The sequence below is a fragment of the Peromyscus maniculatus genome, chromosome 6, assembly GCF_049852395.1.
Source record: "Peromyscus maniculatus bairdii isolate BWxNUB_F1_BW_parent chromosome 6, HU_Pman_BW_mat_3.1, whole genome shotgun sequence".
Lineage (NCBI taxonomy): Eukaryota > Metazoa > Chordata > Mammalia > Rodentia > Cricetidae > Peromyscus > Peromyscus maniculatus.
The window spans coordinates 115147988-115170498 of record NC_134857.1 but is presented as its reverse complement, the minus strand read 5'-3'; the positions used below and the strand labels follow the sequence as shown (position 1 = coordinate 115170498).

Here is a 22511-nt window from a genome sequence, read left to right as displayed (position 1 = left end):
CTCAGGAAAAACACACATTTCTATAAAATGCCTCATGAATACTAAACAGTATCCTGAAGCAGATGATTTTTCAAATGTGTTTTTCCTCTTCCTTAGGTTTATGGACTTAGAAATAAAATTATCCAAAGAATCATCTCAGTAAATAGTCAGTGTTCATATCATATTGTGGAAACTCTTTTTTTCCATAGTGTTAGAAATTTCTTTATAATTGTACCTAAAAACACATTATTTTCTACTGTTACCAACCCTTTGTTTTTACTGACATTTCCCCCTCTCTGATTCAGTGTGTTGTCCCATTTTTATAGTCCAAGGTGGACAGGTCATTTTGTTGAGATTTTAAAGGAATAGGAAGTTTGTCTAAGCCAATATTTGCTTATAATTTTCATGTGGATTGTTTTCAATCTTATCCAATTCTTAAAATCTCAAACTATTAGTCTTTCCAACTGTATGTTGGAAACTCTGAAACAAGGGGCAGCCATTGGGTCTGTGTTATTTTTCTGTGATTTAATAGTCTCTGTACAACAGGAGATCATTTTCCTGGCCCAGAAATGTGGCCAATAGAAAGTTAGCCTTAAAACAACCATGTGTATATCCAATCTAATGTTCTGCTTGGCTTTGAATGTGCTCTTAAAGGTAATAATGCCCACTCCACATGGGACTTCACATATGTAAGGCAACTCTTAGAAACAATCCCACATAAGAAGGAAGGGACGTGAAACCTAATGTGAGGGTGCTCCCTACACCTCCATATCTCAGCAACATCCTGTCCAAATACTGCTTTCTTCTGGGTCTGGCTTCTTGGTAGACCTTTAGGATGTCTAGAGGAAATGTATGTTTGTCATATTGTCATACAAGCTGTATGGCATTCATAGCATGAAATATTTTTTAATCAGTTTTATTTCCTTAGAAAAAGTTAAATTCTAGCTGTTTTCTGTCTTAAATTTAAAATTACAGTTACTTTTCTAAAAGTTAAAAATGTCAAGGGATGTGTGTCATCAGACAGAAGATTGTAGTCTGCTACTTCACTGCACTGACCAGTGATACCCACCACCCATTTGCCTTTCTTGTTTTGCTTCAAATTTGGTCATTTCCTAACTGCCTTCTTTGTACAATTTTAGTCTTTAGTGTTTCTGATTCATCATAATATTGAGAAGATAAACTATATCCTCTTTGAAGTTATAGTTTATTTAAAATTACAACTTCAACTTTTATCGCTTCTCAAATTTATTTATGCAAATAAGACTTAAGCTTCAGCTGAGAGGGTGAATTTTCAAATGAGCACAGAAGCATTCTTCTAGAATAGCTTTAGCTTCAGAAGTCTTCATTTTCATTCAGACAGGTACAAAACATCCACTATGTCCGCGTGCTGCACAGCTGTGGGTTGTCATACACTATGACAAAACAGCCAGCCGGGGTCCTTAGGGAATTCCTCATCGTAACATTTATGTTTATGTTCTCACAAGTTGTGGTTTTTCTTTGAAATTTCAAGTCAGGTATCACTGGGATAGGGATTAAGCCTTTAGGTCTTTTGTTCATAGTAATTAATCAGTATGCATTTGTCTTTAGTTACATTATTTTCGGTATTTTATCATATGCCTGGGCTGTTTTAGATCAGAGTTCATAGGAGAGCACAGTGTTCGGGTATTTTATGTCAGCATCAAGAGCTGTGGATAAGACGCCGGGCGTCGTGGTGTGTGCTTTGAATCCCGGCACTTGGCAGGAAGCTCTCTGTGAGCTCAAGGCCAGCTTGGTCTACATAACAAGCTTCAGGCCAGCCAAGACTGCATGGTGAGACCCTGTCTCAAACAAAACAGAACAGGCCATGGATAAAAAAGCAAAGTTCCCCAGGTCTCACAGAGGATGAGAACAAGCCAGCTAGGCAATGGAGGAGTGTCTCAGGTTCAGGTAAGGGGAAGAGTGGAAAGTCGGTGGTGGCGTTAGGAGCGGCAGGTGACCCAGACATCCTGGACTCCATCCTGTAGACTGCTCTCTCCAGCTCTTCAGTTCATACTGAGCAGTTTGCTCTGAGGAAGGAAAGGTGTTGTCTACTGATGAGAGGCAGCCTGAAGTGCCACGGCACTCAGAGGTGCTCGCTGTCCTTAACTGTCTTGGTGTTCTGAAATGAGTGTTGAGAGATGAGGCTGAAGGCTGCTGACACTGTGATCTCCACCAGCCAGCCATCAGGCTTTGGTTGGGTCCAGCCATGTACCATCAGCACACACCCCTACCCCGTGCCACAGAAAAGCCATTTACTTATTGTTATTCACTTAAACTACAGAACTACTGTTAAAATACACTAAACTTTGGGGCTGGAGCAATTGGTCACCAATTTACAATGTTCGTTGCTCTTCCTGGGGACCCAAGCTTGGTTCCCAGCACCACGTGGCAGCTAACAACCTGTAACTCCAGTTCCAGGACATCAGACATCCTTCTGGCTTCCTTGGGCACCAAGCAAAACACTCACATTCAAAAAAAATAGAGTAAATATTTTTTAAAAATAAGAATATATTTAATATTTCAAAAGAAAACACATCTTTGTAGAATCTCACCTATAAAATTGATTTGAAACGTAATTTCAGCTTTTGACCTGCTTTGTATTTCATACCAGATTCTAGAAGTCTCACAGTTTCTTTTGGTTTTCTTTTGTTGTGTTTGTTTTTAACAGATGGTCCATACCTTCAAATATTAGAGCAACCAAAACAGGTAAGGATGAAGGGGTGGGGCGTTTGTTAATGTTAGAGCTCTACACCTAATACTAAGGCTCAGGCATTGAATAATGGTAACTAATCTGATACCAGAGGTGGTTTATCGGGATGATCAATAGCCTGCCATGTTATGCAATACCTTCCTGTGTCTACTTTACATTTTCCTTAGGCATTCTTCAAAAGGCCTTGAAACTTCAGTTAGTTATAGATCCTTTGTATTCTGCATCTCTTTCGGCATAGCTTATCAGCCACCTCCAGGGAAAGCACTGGTGATTTTGTGGATGTAGAGGTTCATATCTACTCCCTATTGGTCATGTCCATGCCCACAGGATACTTCTCATGCCTTTAGAAGCTCCAGCCTTTTCTGTGTGTGGAATGTGGAGCCCGAGGCACTGAAAGCATTCGGGGGAGATGATTAGAATGGACCATAGAATCCCCACCACACGTGCCAGTGACCACTGACTTTAGTCCCAGCCTCTCTGGAGCAACAAGAGGACCAATCGTGTGTGCGTGTGCGTGTGTGTGTGTGTGTGTGTGTGTGTGTGTGTGTGTGTGTGTGTGTGTGTACAAGCATGTCAATGCAGGTCAGATGTCAGCTTTTGGAAGTTGGTACCCTCCTATTATGTGGGTCCTGGAGATCAAACTCACGCCAGGCTCAGTGGCAGGCACCTTACCTGCTGATCAATCTTGCCACCCCAGAACCTTATTTTTTTAAGCATAGCACTATGATAAGACTTTCAATGTGCAGTTTGTTATCATGAACCCCAAAGTCATAGGCATTTGTGATTTATTTGAACCGCTAATATGGTTCCAGAATTTAAAATTTAATTCATTATGTGCGAATATATAAAATGTGAGTAAAACATTGTGTCTGTTTACCACTCTGTTTTTTTATGTCCAGCTTTTGTGGAAGTAAGGAGGTTGTATCTCAGTCAGACTTTTGACTGCATGGATGTGGCCTCTCTGAGGTTAATGACTCATTTTAAGTAAATGGAGTTCCTGAGATGAATAGGGGTAGATAACAAACATTTAATTTCAAAATGTTAGCATTAGAAATTCATCCAGATTATGTATTTAAGACATCTTATTTTTTAGTTTTTTATTTGATTTCAAAAATTGACTTATTTTTGAGACAACAATCTCTGTAATCCTTGCTGACTTCAAACTGGTGGCAATTCCCCTGTCTCCACCTTCCAGCTGCTAAGATTACAGGTGTGAGTCACCACACCCACCTCAGAATCATCTTACCATCCTAACAGAGCAATTTAAAGTTCCATCTTCAGAATAAATGCCCCGTTGTATAGAACTTTAGATACTCTTATGCAACCAGGAATAATACATAGTTTGACATGCTCTAAGTTTGAATCACCATTAAATCATTGATTACAGCATTAGGCATCACTCTCCATAAGGCATGAAAGTGTACGTGTACATATTTTTCCAATGCCGTAAAGGAATGTTGTGATTAAAGTTGAGGAACTAACTGCTGTGTTGACTTTTTGAGTTAGAAATGTTCTTTTTCTTGGGGGTCTTTTGGACACAGATTTTTTTTTTCTAGGTCTAATGGGAAATGAATCAAAGCATAGATTAGTAATATTTAGACTATTTAGTTTCATTGTATAGTTCTCAGTGTTAACTGTCTAATCATGTTGTGCTATGTCTTGTTTTGTTTTTGAGGCAGGGTCTTACTGTGTAGCCTTGGCTGGCCTCAAACTCACAAAGCTCCGTTCACATGCCTCTGTTTCTCAAGAGCTGGGGTTAAAAATGTGTGCCACCTAATAGAGTTTTAAACTGAAGGGTGTTTGGATTTTCTCAGTTAAGTAGATCTCCATCTTTATGGTTAGCCCGTTTGTAATAGCCAGGAGCTAGCTCTTATACATGCTGCTGTCTAGCTTTGGATTCATTAATTTCAACTATTGTCCAAACTGGATCCCGAGTGCTGAGAAGACTGTCAAGTTTAGAGTGTTGTAGCACACGGGCCATGTCCGTAACACGGATGCACTTTATTTGAAAAGACACGCCTGTGGCCTGCCCCAGTTCAGTTCTAATCGGAGCAGATAAAGGAACACCTTCAAATAATTAGCATAATTGTTCCTGACTAAAGGTGAAGTGGGAGCTTGGCAGCAGCAATCTGAGGTGAGAAGGCTGCAGCTGAGGCAAGCTGTGGCATTGTGTCCAGAGCCCTGAACTTCTCATCATTCCTCCTCAGCAGAGGAGCCCGTGGGGTGCCGAGGGTGCAGACAGCGGCCAGCATCATTGTCATAGTAACTTCTGGAAAGGACTCTTGTCTCCATAGTTGTCTTCCATAGTTATATGCGTTTAGAACCTTGTGTGTAACATTGTCATTGCTGGTTTTTGTAATTACTGCTTGTGTTCACCTCTGCAGAGGGGATTTCGATTCCGCTACGTTTGTGAAGGCCCATCACATGGTGGACTCCCTGGTGCCTCTAGTGAGAAGAACAAGAAATCCTACCCTCAGGTCAAAGTAAGTTTGAAGTCTACCACTAGCCAGGGAACTGCTTTAAATGAATATGAATGAATAGGATACTCCTTTGCCCTCAGCAGAAGTGTTTACATGGTTATTAGAATTTTTAAATAGAAATTCATCTCATGGAAATGACAAATTTTCAAACACCATTAACATCTCCATTTAATTGAAGTGGTTCCAATGCCACCTAAGAAAAACTTAATACCTCTCCATTGATCTTAAAGCTGTCTTTTAAAATCTTGAAGATTTAAATTGTATATTCTCTGATGTTTTAGTAAAACTTTGAGCCAGGTGTCGTGGTACATACCAGTAGTCCTAGGACTTTGGAGGGTAGGGGCTGGAGTATCAGGCATTCCAGGCCAGTCTCAGCTAGATAGCAAGTTTGAGGTCAGTCTGGGCTATGTGAGACCCCCATCCCTAAGAAAGCCAAGCAAACAAAAAAATGTCTTTGAGACAAATTCCAAATACTGGGTTTATAAAGATTTCATGACAGAGCAGCTGATAGACTATATAGGCTACAGAGTATGTTATTTAAGGTCATAAATTCAGTCCCAAAGTGATGAGCTGAATGGGCTTCAAAGAGGCTTCTCCAACTGTCCAAATGTATAAATAAATACACAGATAGTGCTAATATATATGTACTTCATAAGATGTTTTAGATTTAAATGAGGAAATATACGTAGGTACTCCATAGAGAGCCTGACAAGGACCCTGTGCAGCCACTCAGAATGAATTCTGTAGTATGGAACAGGGATGAGATTGGGTACAATTTCACTGTCTTTAGCTTCTTACATCAGTGTTTTAATTGGGAATATCATTCTCTAGTTCTGAGGTTTTGTTTTTTTTTTTTTATTTTCCTAATTCAGTGCCATGTTTCAGAGACTGATAATGATTTTTCAGGGAAATAATGAAAAATTGCAATTTGGTCATTTAATATTTTTGTTTGCTCAGTAATTCAAGCTTAGACTAACAGTTACCAGCAGTAGAAGTTGCCATCCTTTGATCTCTGTCTTCCTGCCAGCTTGTTTTGTGAACTCAGTATTCTGACACTGGGGATTTACCTTTGGTTTTGCCAGCCTTGTAGTTTATTCCTCCTTTTCATACCCTCCTTCTAGGCCCAGGGCTTCCTAGTTTCTCTCCCTCTGTCTCAAACAAAAGAGCCATGCCTTCCTTTATCTTTCCAGTGAAACTCAGCTCCTGGCCTGGATTCTATGAGTCACATTTTCATTTTAAGACTCCAGTTGGGGAATGAAAGGTATTTTTCTTAGAAAAGGTAATTGGACATAAAAGTGCAATGTTTTTAGTTTGCAGAAGGCCACAGTTATATTAGACAGTGTTTTTTCAGAGAAATAGAGCCAGTGGAATGGAGATGAGTGGATAGATGATTGATTGATAGGAAGGTAGATAGAGAGATGGGAGGTGGAATCGGCTGTCCTCTTATGAAAGACAAGAAGTCCTACTGTGGGCTATCTGTAATGTGTACCCAAGGATGCTGGTGATGTTCCAAGCACAGGAGCCTGAGCACCAGGTGACTGATGGGACTCTCAGTCTAGGACCAGTGGCCCAAGAATCTGGGAGCGGCAATGCAGGAGAGCCTGGAGTTCTGATGACCTGGGAGCACAGGGGGCCAAAACTGAGGAGTGGGACAGAGGAAGGAGGAGGAAGAGGAGGAGAGGAGAGGATTCTCTCTGGCTTTTCATTCTAGCAGGGCTTCTACCTCACTGGATACATCTGTCCACACTGAGGGTAGGTCTTCCATCAGTCCAGCACACTTGCCAGTCTGTCATGTGCAGACACTGAGCAGGGAAAATGCTTTCTACATTTTCCCACTCTAGCTGACTGCACACCTAAAATTCCCCGTCAGGACAGTCAGTGGCTTCCAGTCCTTTCGAACCTGGCTGAGGAAGGCAGAACAGAACACCAGCAAAGAAGACAAATGATTTCTTCAACATCGATGATGTATCATCTATGGCCTCTTGTAATACTTAGCACCGAGGAACTGGGGCTCACATTAGGGCAGGGGCCTCTCTCTCCTGCAGCTCGCTGGCCCTCCCATGTAGAGTGTGTACTGCTGACTTGGGCAGGGGCAGGAGCTTGGGGACAAGACATGGAGGGCTGTAGTAAACTAGGGCAGGGCGGATGAAAGTTCTGGACTGCAAAGAAGAAACGGGCAGAGGGCATCGGGAATTGTCAGATCTAGAACTTCCCACCTTTCTGTGTGTCGTATATAAATACCGTGTGCATTTATGTGTCTGTGTCTGTGGCAGGTACCCGAGAATCACTTGTCAACACTAACACTAAATGGTGAACTAAAGATCTAATGTTAGGGTTTTTCTGTGTGGGCCCTCTACAAACAGTGTACGTTGTGGTTTATTCATGAACTCTTGTCTTCAACCGCACTAGAACTTTGTGGTCCACTGTGCATGAAAAATGGGAGCATCTGTAGAATGCTGCTTCCAGGTGGTGTCATGAAATTACCTCACATCCACCCCACAGTCCATCCCCCAGAGGTGGACGCATGCACTTACTGAGAGAAGTAACACTTCTGTAGCCTTGCACGAGCAAGGTCTGTGACCTGTAGGAAGTACATTTGTTCAGACTTACAGGCAAGGTGGTCGGGCTCGGCTTTTTCTTCACCCTCATCCACATCCTCTGTCTCTCTGAACTCGGGCCCTGTTTCCCTGCCCTGCCTCTTCAGGCACCCCCACCCTGCTGTCCCTGGAAGGCTGGTGGTTGATGTGCTGTAAAGATGGCAGTGCAGTTTTAAGGGCTGTTGGGAGCTTTGGGAACTGGTCATGACTGGGCTCTACAGAAATCAAGCGTGTAAACTTTGGTCTTCTTTGGGAGTCTTCTTGTTGACTGTTCAAATCAGGCCCAAGCTGACTTTCACACCAACTCTAGGAGTCTCCCCAAGCCCAGCATCTCCCGTGAGAAGTACTCCCATGCTTAGAACTATGGCAGATAACTGGCATGCAAGCTCCGCCTGGATACCCCCCTATCTGCAGTACCACCTCCTCTGGAACTTGGGCCGCTGTACCGTGTGGCTGTGCATGGTCCTTTCACGGATCCGAGAGGAAAGAAGCCGCTGCGCTCTCTAATCTTGCTGCACAAAACTCCACATTCTTTCTGTTTCCCCTCTTGATTAACTGCCCTGGGATTACTTATTCCTGTGTCCTCATGGGTGTAGTTAACGTTCTCTTCAAACTGAAGCATTCTTTCCGCTGCCTTTTGGTAGCGCTGGATTGGTGAATATTCTTTTTTTTTTTAAACTAATTATTTCACATTACGAAATATTTCAAGCCTACAAAATTTAAAATTCTATATGACAAATACCATATAGCAAAATGTCAATTTAAAAGATAGTAATATTTTCCCTACTTGCTGTTTGTCTATGTCTTCCTCTGGGTCTCTGTCTCCCTCTCTGTGAACTGCACCGTAGTCACGGTAGAAGCGCCTCCACCAGCCACCACTTTGCCCTCTTACCGTCCGCTGTTCTGAACGTCCTTCCTCTGAGAGGTTTTTATATTTTACCACATAAGCATGCATTCATAACTAAAATCACTTTCACTTTTACTCGCTTTAACCCGAAGATTTTATTATACATGATGGCTCCTCCTTTTCAAACCAAAAAAGGGTTAAAACTGACCTGCCTGAAGATTAACCCATGATCGCTTTGATACTGTCTGTTCCCTTTTACTGTCTGAACAAAAATGTCTTCAATCACATTACAAGAATTTACGCCGACCCTTAAAGCAAAAAAGTCTTATTCAAGGGGAAACCTCGGGAAACTAAATACACAGAATTTAAGGAAGCTTTCCGCTTTTTAAAAACTGAGTAATCCATTGTCTGTCCTAAAGCTCTCCCTTGGGTGTTTGCTGGGTTCTGATTTCATCAGGGAGACAGCAGAGAGCCTCCTCTGGACCAAGCCTGTCCTTGCCTGTTCTTGACTCAGCAAGGAGTGTCAGGGAAGGCTCGCTGCCATCCTTTTCCCGAAAGTGGTGCAGAAAAATTTTAAATCAAAGGGCCTTCCTCGAGCAGGTGGAGCGAGGCCAAGAGGAGAAGCTGCATGTGGCTTTAGGAATGCTTCTGCAGCCGGTCGGCAATCGCTATGAGTCCTTCCGCACTGGGCACCCTGTGCAGATTGCACATGGACATCGGTATCTTTCGTTTCTAAAATACGATTTATTTGTGATCGTCAAACTCCAGGAGCTTGGACCACAGTGGTGCCAGTGTGACTGTGCGATCAGCTTTGTGGGCCGCTGCTCCGCTGCCCTCCTCCTGGGGTTTTATGTGCACTGAAAGGGTGTACTGGAATGTTCGGGCTAACGGCTCCTGGCCCCTTCCTCTCACCTGCTGTAAAGTCTGCACTCTTAAGTACCTCTCACTTAAAAATCCTTAATGTTAACTTTCTGTCAAAGTTAATAAAGCCTGGCTGATCTGCTGTGTGCTTGAGGATATCAAATATCTTTGCATAAGCTCTCTTTTCTTTGCACGGACATGTCTGAATCCGGAGGCTTGCCATCCTAAAGATCTAGTTGGAATACTAATTTTGAATAATTTAGCCTGATACAGTTACCTAACATGCCAGGGGGAAAGATCACCATAACCGATTGGGCGTGCATTCAGAACCTGTTCACAGCATTTATTAGGATGTCCTTTGTCACTCCTAAGATGTTTGCTGTGCTCAAATAAAAGAAAATAGCCACATTTTCTACAGATACACACCCTGTGCTTTGTAACACACATGCACGCAGATGCACACACATACACACACAAGCTTATTGAAACAAGGGCTTTATAACTCAAGGTCCATGGATCCTTTCATGGTTTCAGAAAGGGTTGGGACTTGTTAGTTTACACATAGAATTTTATGTATATTCATGTGGATTTTTAAAATCTTGAACATGTATAAAAATAATGCTGAAGGGTATTGGCTTTTTGACAGCAGCTCATTAAACTGATCTCTACAATTTTTCTTTCTCTGTTTTGGATGGGGTCTCATCGTGTAGTGTAGGCTGGCCTTGAACTCACCACCCTATCTCTGCCTCCAGGGTATTGAGGAATTGCAGGTGTGCAGTTGCCTTGAATATTTTCCTTTTTTCTCTTTTCATTTCTAAACTTTATATTTACATTTTTACCCATTTTAGGTAAATTGAAGTACTTCATGTTTCTCAACACGTAATTTAAGGTAGTTGCCCTTCAGCTTTCCAGTCAATGGAAAAGATGTGAGATTTAGTGCCAACAGCCAGAAAAGGGGAAGTCTCAGTTAGTCATTTGTCTCCGTCTGTCTGTCTGTCTCTCTCTCCCTGTCTTCCTGCCCCCTCCTCCCTGCCCTCTCCCCCCACCCCCACCCCTCTTTGATACTGATTAAATATGAAGCCAGTCGTGATGAAAACCAAAAAAGGAAAGAAAATTATTCCACTAATATTCACTCAGCACTGTGGCAGGCCCTGCACTACACAGGTGATGTTCTCTATGTAACCATCTACATGATCTTTCTTCTAAGTAGCCTAGAAGTTTTGTATTTGGCTCCCAGAATAAAATACTGACTTAGGGGATTTTAAAAATAGCCCTTTAAATCAGTGTTACCATTAGAAGTTGGAGAAAGCTACTCATTGAAGGAAACTTTTGACATAAATCAGAGCAGTGAAAAATAATCCTGAGAATTAGGAGAGTCAGGCTTACCGGATTTGCAGGTTGTCTGAATTTCTGGGCCTGGCATGGTGGCCTGCCTCTCCTGGCCTTCCTCTTCCCCTCCCCTGTTTTTCTGCATGTACACGGGTTCTTAGGATGGTTGTTTGTATGGTCATCTCTGGTCGAAGTGGTCTCTGTTTGAAGAGGATTAATGCATCCACCATTCAATCAGGAAGCCACATATGGTCCTCAATTGTCTCCAGGCACCTTCTCTGTAATCAAGGACTCCTCAGGCTTTGGCAGGTCCAGGGGTGCTGCTGCTGGCTCTCCCCCAGTCACCCTCCTTCCTCCTGAGTGGACTCTAGGTCAGTCTTCCAAATGGTGTTCACTTTCTTGAGGTCTAACGGAGGTGGGATGGAGGATACGTGCAGAGTTTCACTGACACCTTTGGCCTCAGTGTGCGGAACAGAGGGACGTAAGGATAGCTGGCCATGCTCATTTACCCTTCTCCTTTGGTCATGAGGAAATGGAAGTGCAGAAAAAAGCTGAGCTGCTCTGCCCGGGTCCCGCTGCCTCCCAGGAGTGAGGCCCAGGGTTCTAGTGTAAGCAGTGTGATGTGAGATCCCATGCTTTTTAAGTAAGAAGTCTCTTATTAAATACATCACCAAACTAGGGCTGCCATCCGCCTAACTAGCTTTGTACAAACGATAAAAACTATCATTTCCTCGGATGTAAATGTTTTGTTACTGTTTATTTCTCAATAACAATTACTAAAGATAGTACTTCTGTATACATCATGCACGTAAATGATTCATTATAAAACAATGGGAATTTTCAGTGGTTCATTATTAAGAGCTCAGAAATCACTCAGATATAATTTGAATCTACCACACAGATGGTTAGAACCCACACTCTCAAGCACATGGAATATTATTAATTATGATACTAAGTACTTCTCTCTACGTACAGTGTCCCTTAGAGCTGTAGTTCTGAATCATAGGTATGCATAAGAATTATTCAAAAATGTCCAACTACAGTGATGTTTAGGGCCCACTTCACATATATGAAGCACAGCATGTCATCTAGTGGACCAGGTTTCTGTGGTCATTTCCTGAGGATGTCTATTATTTTATAATGATACTATGTGCTAGCAAGGTTGAAAAGAAGTCAAGTATCATCAAGTATCAAGATCAACAAGATGTATGTATGAATATGTCATAATGAAACATATGCCTTTGTATACTGTTTTTAAAGCACACACAGGCACATACACAGACAGACAGACAGACAGAGAGTACTCAAGGAATAGAATATTATATCATTGTATCTTTATATTTATTGAGAATCTGTGTGACCTGAAAAACTGCCGAGGATCTAGTATTAAGCCAGTAGGCTTGCAAGACCTGTGAGATGGCTCAGCAGGTAAAGGCATGTGCCACTGAGACTAGCAACCTGAGTTTGAGCTTCTGATCCATGTGGTGAAGGAAAAAAATGGACTCTGAGAGTTGTCCTCAGATCTCCACATGTACAGCATGCACTCCCCCCCCAAGCCAACACTAAATAAATAAATGTAATTTTAAAAAGGACAAATAATCTAAAGTATTCCTTTCTAATAGTTCAGATATTAGCCTGTGTGCAGCCGAGACTGGAGCAAGTGTGTACACTTTAGCTTTGTTTGCTCGTGAATTAAACGAAATTGCTTGAGCCCGGACTCCTAGAGTAGCTGGACTTTGGACTGAAAGGAAAACACTGTGAGTCAGACTCGCTTAGCAGCTACAGTATGTTTTAGCTGCAGGCAAGAGACATAAAGACACAGAACTACATAAACTGATCTCCTCACAAGCCCCATGGGAGACAAGCCAGAATGGTTCCCAAGCTCTACTCCACAGACAACTTTCCTCCAAACTTATTTCAAGTGGTGGCTTTGTTCCGTTTCAAAGGCTTGTCCGTGGAGCAGGTAATCCTTCAGTGTAAAACACTGAGAAACGCACCTGCTATAGAAAATATAGCCCCTGTGCCAAAGACACAGCGAACCTTCTCTATAATGTGTAAATAAACTTCTAAAAAAGTATGAAAATGTAAGTTACTTGAGGGAGGAAGAGGTCGGGGAGAAAGATCAACAAGATGTATGTATGAATATGTCATAATGAAACATATGCCTTTGTATACTGTTTTTAAAGCACACACGGGCACATACACAGAGAGACAGACAGACAGACAGAGAGGACTCAAATGCCATTAAAACAATGGGGGAATTTCAAAAGCACGGTAGATTTTCATGCGTGCTGGGGTCATCCTGCCCTAGACCTAATTCCGACCTGAGTAATTCAGGGGCGTGGTTTCTAGCTGCCTCACAGAAATAAAAGATAAGGTCTGGGTCTTTCCTGTCTGAGGTCCAGAAACTGAGTCCTCCACTAAAGTCAGGACTCTTGCAGGGCTGCAGTGTCTGTTAGTGGGTGACCTTCAGAGCCATAGTGAAAGGGCAGGTTCCAGCCTGGACCCTGAGGAGTCAAAAGCTGTGATATCTCTCCAGAGAATCAGGCCTGGCTCTTACAAACACAGAGCTCAAGTCTATACACCCTGCAGACTCTAGAAACGCCAGCTCTAGAAATGAATAGAGTGAGTCCAGGCCCAGGGAAACCCTCCATTCCTGGCAGGAAGAAACAAAATATAATCTGTTCACATATGAACTTCTGACCACAAATAAAACACATACGCAAGCAAGTCACTATTATCGTCAGCAGACCAGTGAAAAGCGGGAATAAATTTCCAGAATCTTCAGATACCTGAGTTATCAGTTGTTTGATACATTAAGTACAAAATAAGTTTGCTTGTACTAGAGAAGATTTGGGGATTGAAAACAGGCCAGGAAGAATTAAGGCCAAGTACACGTTTTTTTCAAATCATATATCATTGAAATGGTCCAGACATCAGAAAAATAATTGTCAGATGGCAAAGTGGATAATGAGTTTCCTCAGAGTGGAACAGAGAGGCATGGAGAGCGGAAGAAAGGGTGAACTGGAGGGTGAGGAGCAGCAGGTGTCTGTCTGAAGTCCTGGGAGGAGTTAACATGGCTGTACATGTGTGCCTCTCCGTGTATGGATCCCAGGCTGGCATGCAGTCCTCTGCTTGTGGACAGCATAGTCAGAAATTTAAGCAGCAGCTGTGAAGTCACCTCCAGCACTGGGTGTAATGTCGCTTCCTAGATTTGCATTTATTAGTGGTGTGGTGAAGTATGGCTAAACCTCAACTTCTTCACCTGTGAAATTGGCATAGAGAGCCAAATTCATAGAATATGTAGGTGAATTCAGTTGTTCTATGCCTGGTACACAGTCAGCACTAAAACACAATTCCTTCCGCTTTTTGTTTAAAGTTTCATGAAATTGAATACTATACCAAAAGCTTGTATTTAGAGGCAACACAGGATGTTGTAGGAAGCTCACAGAAAACAAGAGGCAGAAAGAATTTTTAGTTTGGTTAGGTCCCTTCACTGTATCCTGGCAGGTCCTATGCATCTAATGTGCACAGTGTTATATTCATTTCCTAGGGTTGCCATTACAAATAACTGTAATCTGGGTCATTTTCAACAACAGAAGTTTATTCTCCAAAGGTTCTGGAGACTCCAGTGTCCACAGTGAAGTTGCCAGTGGGTCGTGCCCCCTCCGGAGGCTTCAGGGAAGAATCAGTCCTTGCCTGTTTCAAGCTCCGGGTGGTTGCTGGCAGTCCTCAGCATGTCCCAGCTTGCAGCCCCGGCTCTGATTTCTGCTTCTCTCTTCACATGGCTCTTCTTCCTGACTCTGTAGCTGAATCTCCCCCTCCTTTCTCTTGTAATGACACCAGCCAGTGTGGTTAGGGACTGCCACATTGTGTAACAGGACCTCTTCTGACTATTGCGTCTGTAGAAAGACTATATGTAGATGACGTCATGTTCTGAGCTGCTGAGCGGGTATGACTTCTGGGAGGCGCTCTTCTACTCACCCACTGTGAGCACCATGCCCACTGGTTAAGCAGTGTTCCCGAGAGTATGTGGTTAAGGCCATGTCATTCCATGCAACACTCAGAAAGCAACTTACATGCATCCATGTGCAATGTTGTCATATAGTTAGGTAGTGGTAGAAAATCTTTCAAGTCTGAGGGATTTGCCAGTGTACTGGTGTTTTGAGTGTTGTATTCTAGAAAGAGAAATTCCTAAGGTAGTTCTTTATTGGGTAGATGGAGGATATGGTAGTGAATGTTTGACAGCGGTCTCTTAGATGTAGTGCTCTTAACTGTAACATCTGCCAGTTTCCTTCCCACAGGAAATTCCAAGGTACTAGTGTGAAGTCAACTGGCTTGCAAAAAAATACAAAATAAAATAAATTTGTGAATTTAACCATCAACTCTGTGAACTACTCAACCCATTTCCAACATACTACTTCAAGATTTCATTAAAAATGATAATTTACAAAATCACATCTTAGATATTAACCCCGTGAACAATAGTGAGATCAAGAGAAGGTGATAATTTTCTTCCCATAGGAAATAGGTTCTGTACCCATATGTTGCACAACACAGTTACCAAAGATTTGCAGGATATGAGTGAGTCGGTATGTGCTATTGTGGGCAGCTGGTCTTGTGAGAGTTAGAGAGCCGTGGGTTAGTGGGAGGGACACTGTGTTGGAAAGCACAGCCTAGATCTCCTTCCCGATTGTGCTGCTTGCAGGTGGTGCGATCTTCAGCAAGTTGCCAAAGCTCTTCAAACTTCGCTCTGTTTACGAGTTGAAAACAGAGACAACTACTTTGCAGGAATTGAGTGTTGTTATTGAAGAGCGAACCTGTTTTTAAAACAGCCTAGCACTGTCCCTGGCACATCTGTAGCATGAAATGTTCGTTTGGGGCATGTGTGTAGGCTGAATAAAAAGCCACGAAGATGCCTGTTATTTCCACAAGAGCAGAAGTTTGTGTGTACTGTATTAACAGCAGCTGGAATGATACCCAGGCATAGAAGGTAGTCAGCGGTTACTCGTCTGTGAACAAGTGGTCCGTCAGTGTGCAGAAGCTGAGAGAATCATCTGAGGGAGCACTGATCCTCCCACGGTGGAGCTAAAGGAGACGCTGGCTGCACACGTGTCCACCGGGTCTCCACCTGCCATTCCTGCTCGCTCCTCACCAGCCTACTTCTCTTCTGCTTCTCCAACCCGACTTGACTAGCAGCCAGGACAGTCACATCCCAGTCCTGGCTAGACACTTAGGCATAGCACCAACCTTTTCCAGGCTGAAATCGGCTTTTCTGCCTCAGTTTCTAAAAAAACAAAAACTAAAAAGGTTTAAGCAAAATGGACATTTATTTATTTTAAAAACTCAAAATTCTAAGGGAAAAATTGGTAAGCACCAAATTCTACCAGACCTGTAGAAAAGCTTCCATCTGGCTTTTCTGCCTCTCTCAGCAGTCGTCTAAAGGCTGTCGGCAGCTCGGGCTCACCGTGAGCAGCATGAGTTTTCCAGAAGCTGACATCAGCGCTTGCGGTCCCCTCTGGGCCGTTCCTAGGCCTCTGTTGCTGAGTAGTTCCACCCTCTGCCCCTGAAGGTAGCCGTGGGCCTGGGTGGCAGACAGCCATTCCCACCCCTGCCCCTGATTCTGAAAGTGACGTTAGCCACTGACAACCAGCGTGGCATGAATTGAGTGGGCGGCTCACCAAGCAGAGCTCTATGTACTAGTCAAATGCAGAGGACCCGCAGTCACAAGTGTCAGTTGATTCTTCCCTCTTACGATCAGCCTAAAATGTCTCAACTCTTTCATTCCTAAAGCTGTGTAATCTGGGTGGTTCTTCCTTTGAGAACGGCTGCTCCATGTCACTCCTAGTGTGAAACTTTTGTTTAAAAATAAACCAAAATATTATTTATCTACAGATATCACTTGCATTAATAAAATTTCAAGAAACACAAAGACATAGAAGTGAAGAGTAAATTCCTCTTCTGTCCACGATTCCTTTCTTCCCTGGAGAGAAGGCTGTGATGAACTTCTGGAGTGCACTCCCACACATCCCATGCATTTACAGGCTCACCGTGTTATCCTATGCCGGTCAGCACATTTATACTCGCACGTCCAAATGCATGTAAACATAAGTAAAAGCTTACGGATGCACATGTACTCTACTGATCTATAAAATGACCATTGCTTACTCTTTTTTCACTTAATGAATCTTAAACAATCTGCAGTACCCCCCAAAGACCTCTCAAAAAGTGAGATTGCTTGAATGCGCAGCAAACCCAAGAGCTGGCAAAGCCAGGTGCAAATGCAGCCCTGTCCCCTTAGTAACTGTGTAACCTTGAGCCACCTTCTCCATGCCCCTGTAAAACTAGCCTCAGAATCACTCCATACCTCAGCATGTTGTTGGGAATATGAAATGAATTAGCGCTATAAAGAGCAGTATCTGGCCCAGGGAAGTGTCCTGATGTGGGTTTTCGTATCAGTCCACTCTGTCAAGACTGAGTGGCTTTCTGCTACTCACAGGCTGCTCCTCCTAGCTGTTTGCGACATGCTGCCTTTTCTAATGTCCCAGTCTGCCTTCTGTCAGAGGCCAAGCTTAGTAAAACTGATTGACAGTCATTTCTGCCTTATCCTGAGGTCTTGGTTGCTTTGGAATGTTTTGTCATTGAGATAGCTTTTTTAAAAAGATTAACTTATTTTTATTTTATGTGTCTGAGTGTTTTTACCTATATGTATGTATATATGTGCCTCATATGCATGCAGTGCCCATGGAGGCCAGAAAGAGGATGTTGGGACCCCTGAAACTGGAGTTACAGTTGGCTGTGAGCAGCCACGTGGGTTTGCTATAAGAACAGCAAGTGTTTTTACCCACTGAGCCGTTCTCCAGCCCAGAGATACCATTTTAAAAATATAATGTGTAATTTTTTGTTTCATTTTGAGATAGAGTCTTCCTATGTAACCCTAGCTGGCTGTGAACTAACTATGTAGATATTGCTAGACTTGAACTCACAGATGTCTGCCTGCCTCTGCCACCCAAGTGCTGAGATTAAATGTATGTGCTACCATGCTCATCCCTTATTTAATATAATACTTTATTCTTTGGGAAGTCATAATATATTGTGATTATATTAACTCATTCACTCCCCACTATTTCTCCTAATCCTCACCCCCACCCACACCCAGTCCAATTTGAGCAGTCCATGTACTCATGGATGTGAGACCATCCACTGATCATGGTCATTCATAGTGATCACGTTTTCTTTTCATAAATGTTACCCCATGCATGTGGAGGTCAGAGGGCAACTTTGCAGAGAAATTCTCTCCTTCTCCATGATCTCAGTTGGTTACCACTGTGGTACCTACTCCAGACTCGCCCTCAGCTTCCTTCCAGCTGACTCTCCCATGTCTGCCTCCCATCTCTCTGCATATATGCTGGGATTGTAGATGTGCATCATCAAATAAGGCTTTTGACCTGGGTGCCAGGGGCCAGACCCAAGTTACCAGGTGTGCGCAGAAAGTGCTTTTACCTGTGAGCCTCTCCGTGGCCCTGAATTCTAATTTATTTAAAATGTGGCTTTATTTCCACTCTGTGTTGGATCATTTAGTTCTCCCATGTTTGATGATTTTTCGCTGTGATGACCTCTTCAGACAGTCTGCCCTGATTTGTTCCCATTCACCAGCTCACTTGGCTGTGTTCTTGGGTCCCTTCCTCATGGGCCCCACTACACCCGTGTGTCCGTCATGCTGACTCACTGCTCATCTTCTCATTCTCTAGGCCTTGTTCCTTGAGGACAAGAACCATGTCTTATTAGTTTTATGCAGGAAGACCTACAGTAAATATTTTGCAAAAATTCCTCTTCATTCTTTGGGTACTCAATTATTACCCCAATTAGTAATAGAAATGTGGTAGATGTAAGGAGGAGACACGTCATTCCCATTAGTCTTACTGAGCTCTTACGGTATCTTGTTGCAAATGGTTTTCAGCTCTGCCAGGGAAGGAAGTGTTACATCCCAGTGTTTGGTCGGGTTTGATGAACACTTGACCAAAACCAACTTGTCTTTATCTCTCCTCTCCTGGCTTTCTGTACAGGCACACGCATATCTTCTAGTTACTTCATCTACCTTTGACTTCTCTGAAATCCAGGATTCAGGTTCAGCTGCTCAGTCGACTTTATCATTTGGATATCTGGTAGGCTTGCCAGGATCAAAGCTGAAGTCTTAATTCCCTACTTGAAGTTTTTCCATTCTTGGAAAATGGTAACCCACCCCCCAGTTTCTGAGACCAAAAGGTCTTAGAGTTATTGTTGACTCTTTTCCTCTTGAGCTCCATTGGTGATCTGTCCTGCTGGCCGGACCTCAGACTGCTTAGACTGGAAATGCTTTTCTCCACCTACGTCCCTCAGGCCTGCTCGAAGCCGCCATCTGCATCCTGACGGTTTCAGTATCCATGGCTGATTCTCTTCTCAATCAAATATTCTGATTACAAATTTATGGTTTCCCATTTCTGCCAATTGTTTTATTTCTTTCTTTGTTAGTTGGCATTTACCTTTTTCCACTTTTCAAAGTATTTTTCTCTTCTCACTCATTAAAAAATATTTTTAATATAGTTTAAACATTCCTAATTTGAAAATACAAAAATCAAAAGTGCTCTGAAAGGGCCAAGGGGAAATGGCTCAGTGAGGTAAAGCACGTGTCATACAGACACAGAGACCTGAGTTCGAATCCCCAGAACTCACATTACAGTTGGATGTCATACAGACACAGAGACCTGAGTTCGAATCCCCAGAACTCCTCACATTACAGCTGGATGTCATACAAACACAGAGACCTGAGTTCAAATCCCCAGAACTCACATTACAGCTGGATGTCATACAGTCACAGAGACCTGAGTTCGAATCCCCAGAACTCACATTACAGCTGGATGTCATACAGACACAGAGACCTGAGTTCGAATCCCCAGAACTCACATTACAGCTGGATGTCATACAGACACAGAGACCTGAGTTCGAATCCCCAGTACTCACATTACAGCTGGATGTCATACAGACACAGAGACCTGAGTTCGAATCCCCAGAACTCACATTACAACTGGATGCACAACAGTAGTGCAAGGCTCTGTAATTCCAGGGCTCCTACAGAGAGAGGGGAGGTGGGCACAGGAGACTCCCTGGAAACCGATGGGCCAGCTAGCCTTGTATGCAGTAGGGGTTGGGAAGAGAGAAAGAGAGACAGGGACAGACAGACCCTGTGCCAAATCAGGTGGGAGTTCAGATTTTTAGAAATGCCCAAACTGTGAAGTTTATACAAATATTCCAAAATTAAAAAGCTTCATAATCTGAAGCATGTTTGGACCTAATCACATCAGATGAATACAGTTTTGGATTCTTGTGTCATTCTGGGTGCCATGTACCATTTCCGCTGTTATTTGTTGTCTGTTTGAATCGTGCTAGTCACCGCCAGTGGAAGTCTTGTGTGCCAGCTCTCCTGTCCTTCAGACATGGCTCCACCCACTGTTCACACTCCTGCCATCATCTAGGTTCATCCTCCCTCTTCCTACACTGTCCTGAAATGAGTCATCCGTCCAAGAAGCCCTGACTCCTCTTAGCAGAGTGGCATTTTCTAGACTTTCACTAGGCTAGCTCATTGGTCCTCTCTTCAGTCTTCAGTTCAAAGCCTATTTCACACCTCTGATCGTAGCCAGCACCACAGATGCCCCTCCCTTACCCCAGCCCATGTTTGTGTCTCCTGGCCCCAGTAACGCAAACCCTCATTTCCAATCATAGCAGTAATACCTACGCGCTTGGTTGGTCCCACAATATTTCCAAACACACAGGGAGATAGTATGGTTTTAGAGTTACTATGCTAATATCAGCCCTAGCAACCTAACAAACAGAGTTGAAATTTTCTTTGCATTTTTTAACCAAAATGCAGAAGAGAATAATCAACCATAATAATATTTTCTTTGGTTACATTTTCCCTGAAGTTATAGGGTTAGACTATTTTATGTTGAATTTTAGGAATTTTCCTATTCCTACTGACTTTATTTTATTTTTGAATGTTGGTATTAACCAGCCTCACATAACCTTTCATTTGTATGAGATAAACTGGACCCTTTAGAAATTATTGTAAAGTCGGTTTGTTTTGTTATCAAAGTCTTGACTAAATGGTTATTCTAGAATCTGAACCCAGGAAACTCACAGTGCTCCATGTCATTTGGAGCCCTCTTGGCCTTCTCACATTCATGAAGTACATACATACATACATACATACATACATACATACATACATACAGTGCACTTGCTAGGCAAGGTGCTGGCCCTGGGGTCACACACATGAATGAGATCATTCCTCTGTCCCAGGGTCACAGGGAGTAGCCAAGCAGCAGACATGTATGAGATGGTATTGGGTTGTTTCCTGGGAATTATTGGAGGATGCTCTGCAGTAGGTGTGTGTGTGTGTGTGTGTGTGTGTGTGTGTGTGTGTGTGTGTGTGTGTGTGTGTCCCCGGAGTGGGTGGGGGTCTTCCTTACTGGAAAGCATTCCTAGCTCTGTAGTCATTCCCATCTCTAATGATGGGGTGCCAATGGCACACTGAGTGGTGTGCTTTTTACACTGAATGTCAGAGAGGTAGGCACATCACAACTGTGTCTGCTGCCTCACTGCCACTGTTAAAAGACTTCTAGAATGCTGAGATGATGGAGAGAGACTGGAAATGCCTGCTTTGGCCCTTCACAGATTAACAGAATCTTCTGAGCTGGTGATGTCATCCTGGAGAGATCAGCCCAAGGGATTGTTCCTAACCATTTCAATATATGTTTTAGCCTTGATGGCTTTAAGGTTCTTATCAAGTTTTTGACAAGAAGTGATAGATAACAGATACTTTAAATACAAATTAATCTTGAAAGCAGGAGCAAAGTGCCAAATTCTTAAGCCTTGATGTTGAACAGAGACACACAGGGCAGAGGAATGAATCAGCAGCCAAGCATGTACAGAGAGTGTAGCTGATACACTCAGCATGCTCCTGCAAGGCCTGCAGCTGCCAGACAAGTCACTCCTCATTAGGCGACATTAGTGGAAATATGGTACATAAGCCCCAAGAGGTGATGGTCTCAGGCCTGCCCTGTTGAGATGTGTGCAAGCTGCTGGGCAGAGAGTAGAAGTCACCTATGAGTGGGTTCAGATGAGCGCAGTGAAGTGAGTGCACTCAAGCCTTCCTCACAGAAGTGGTTCCTGAGCCTGGGCGTAGTTACAGGCTAGTCTTGGGGGCCCTCAAGTATTGGAATAGCTGTCCTGGGAGAAGATAAAATGTGCCCTGTCATCACAAGAGGGCAAAAAAAAGGGGCAGTGAGTTGGAGTCCCAGAAGACATGGGTTCCATGGAACTCACAGGTGACAGAGGACAGAGTGAAATGGCTGTCACTACAGTGGCTCAGAACTGACCTGGAAGACCACAGAGAAGGAAGGGAGGAAGCTGAGCAAACATGAGCTCTACAGTTAGGGGTTCTGTGGCTCTTTTTTATATGCCTTTAGAAAGACTTTTCCTTAATAAATCATAACTTTATAACAAGGGCTAATCAAGACTTGGGGACAGGGAAGTTGCACTCTTCTGATAGATAAGAAAAAACAATAGATGCTAGTGTCTCGCTGGCCATTTTCTCCAAGGCTCAAAGTGCATGGCTACTCCTTACACTTGTGTGTCAGTTTATTAACCCAGGC

At 43.1% G+C, this 22511-nt stretch overlaps 1 protein-coding gene across 1 annotated transcript in view; it reads left to right on the top strand.

The window, feature by feature from the left end:
* Nfkb1 (nuclear factor kappa B subunit 1) overlaps positions 1 to 22511 on the top strand; it is a 117119-nt gene that overhangs the window by 29677 nt on the left and 64931 nt on the right. The window contains exons 5-6 of the mRNA XM_076575033.1: positions 2666 to 2703; positions 5092 to 5190. Of these exons, the coding sequence (XP_076431148.1) occupies positions 2666 to 2703; positions 5092 to 5190 (137 nt within the window). The remainder of the gene's footprint in view (positions 1 to 2665; positions 2704 to 5091; positions 5191 to 22511) is intronic.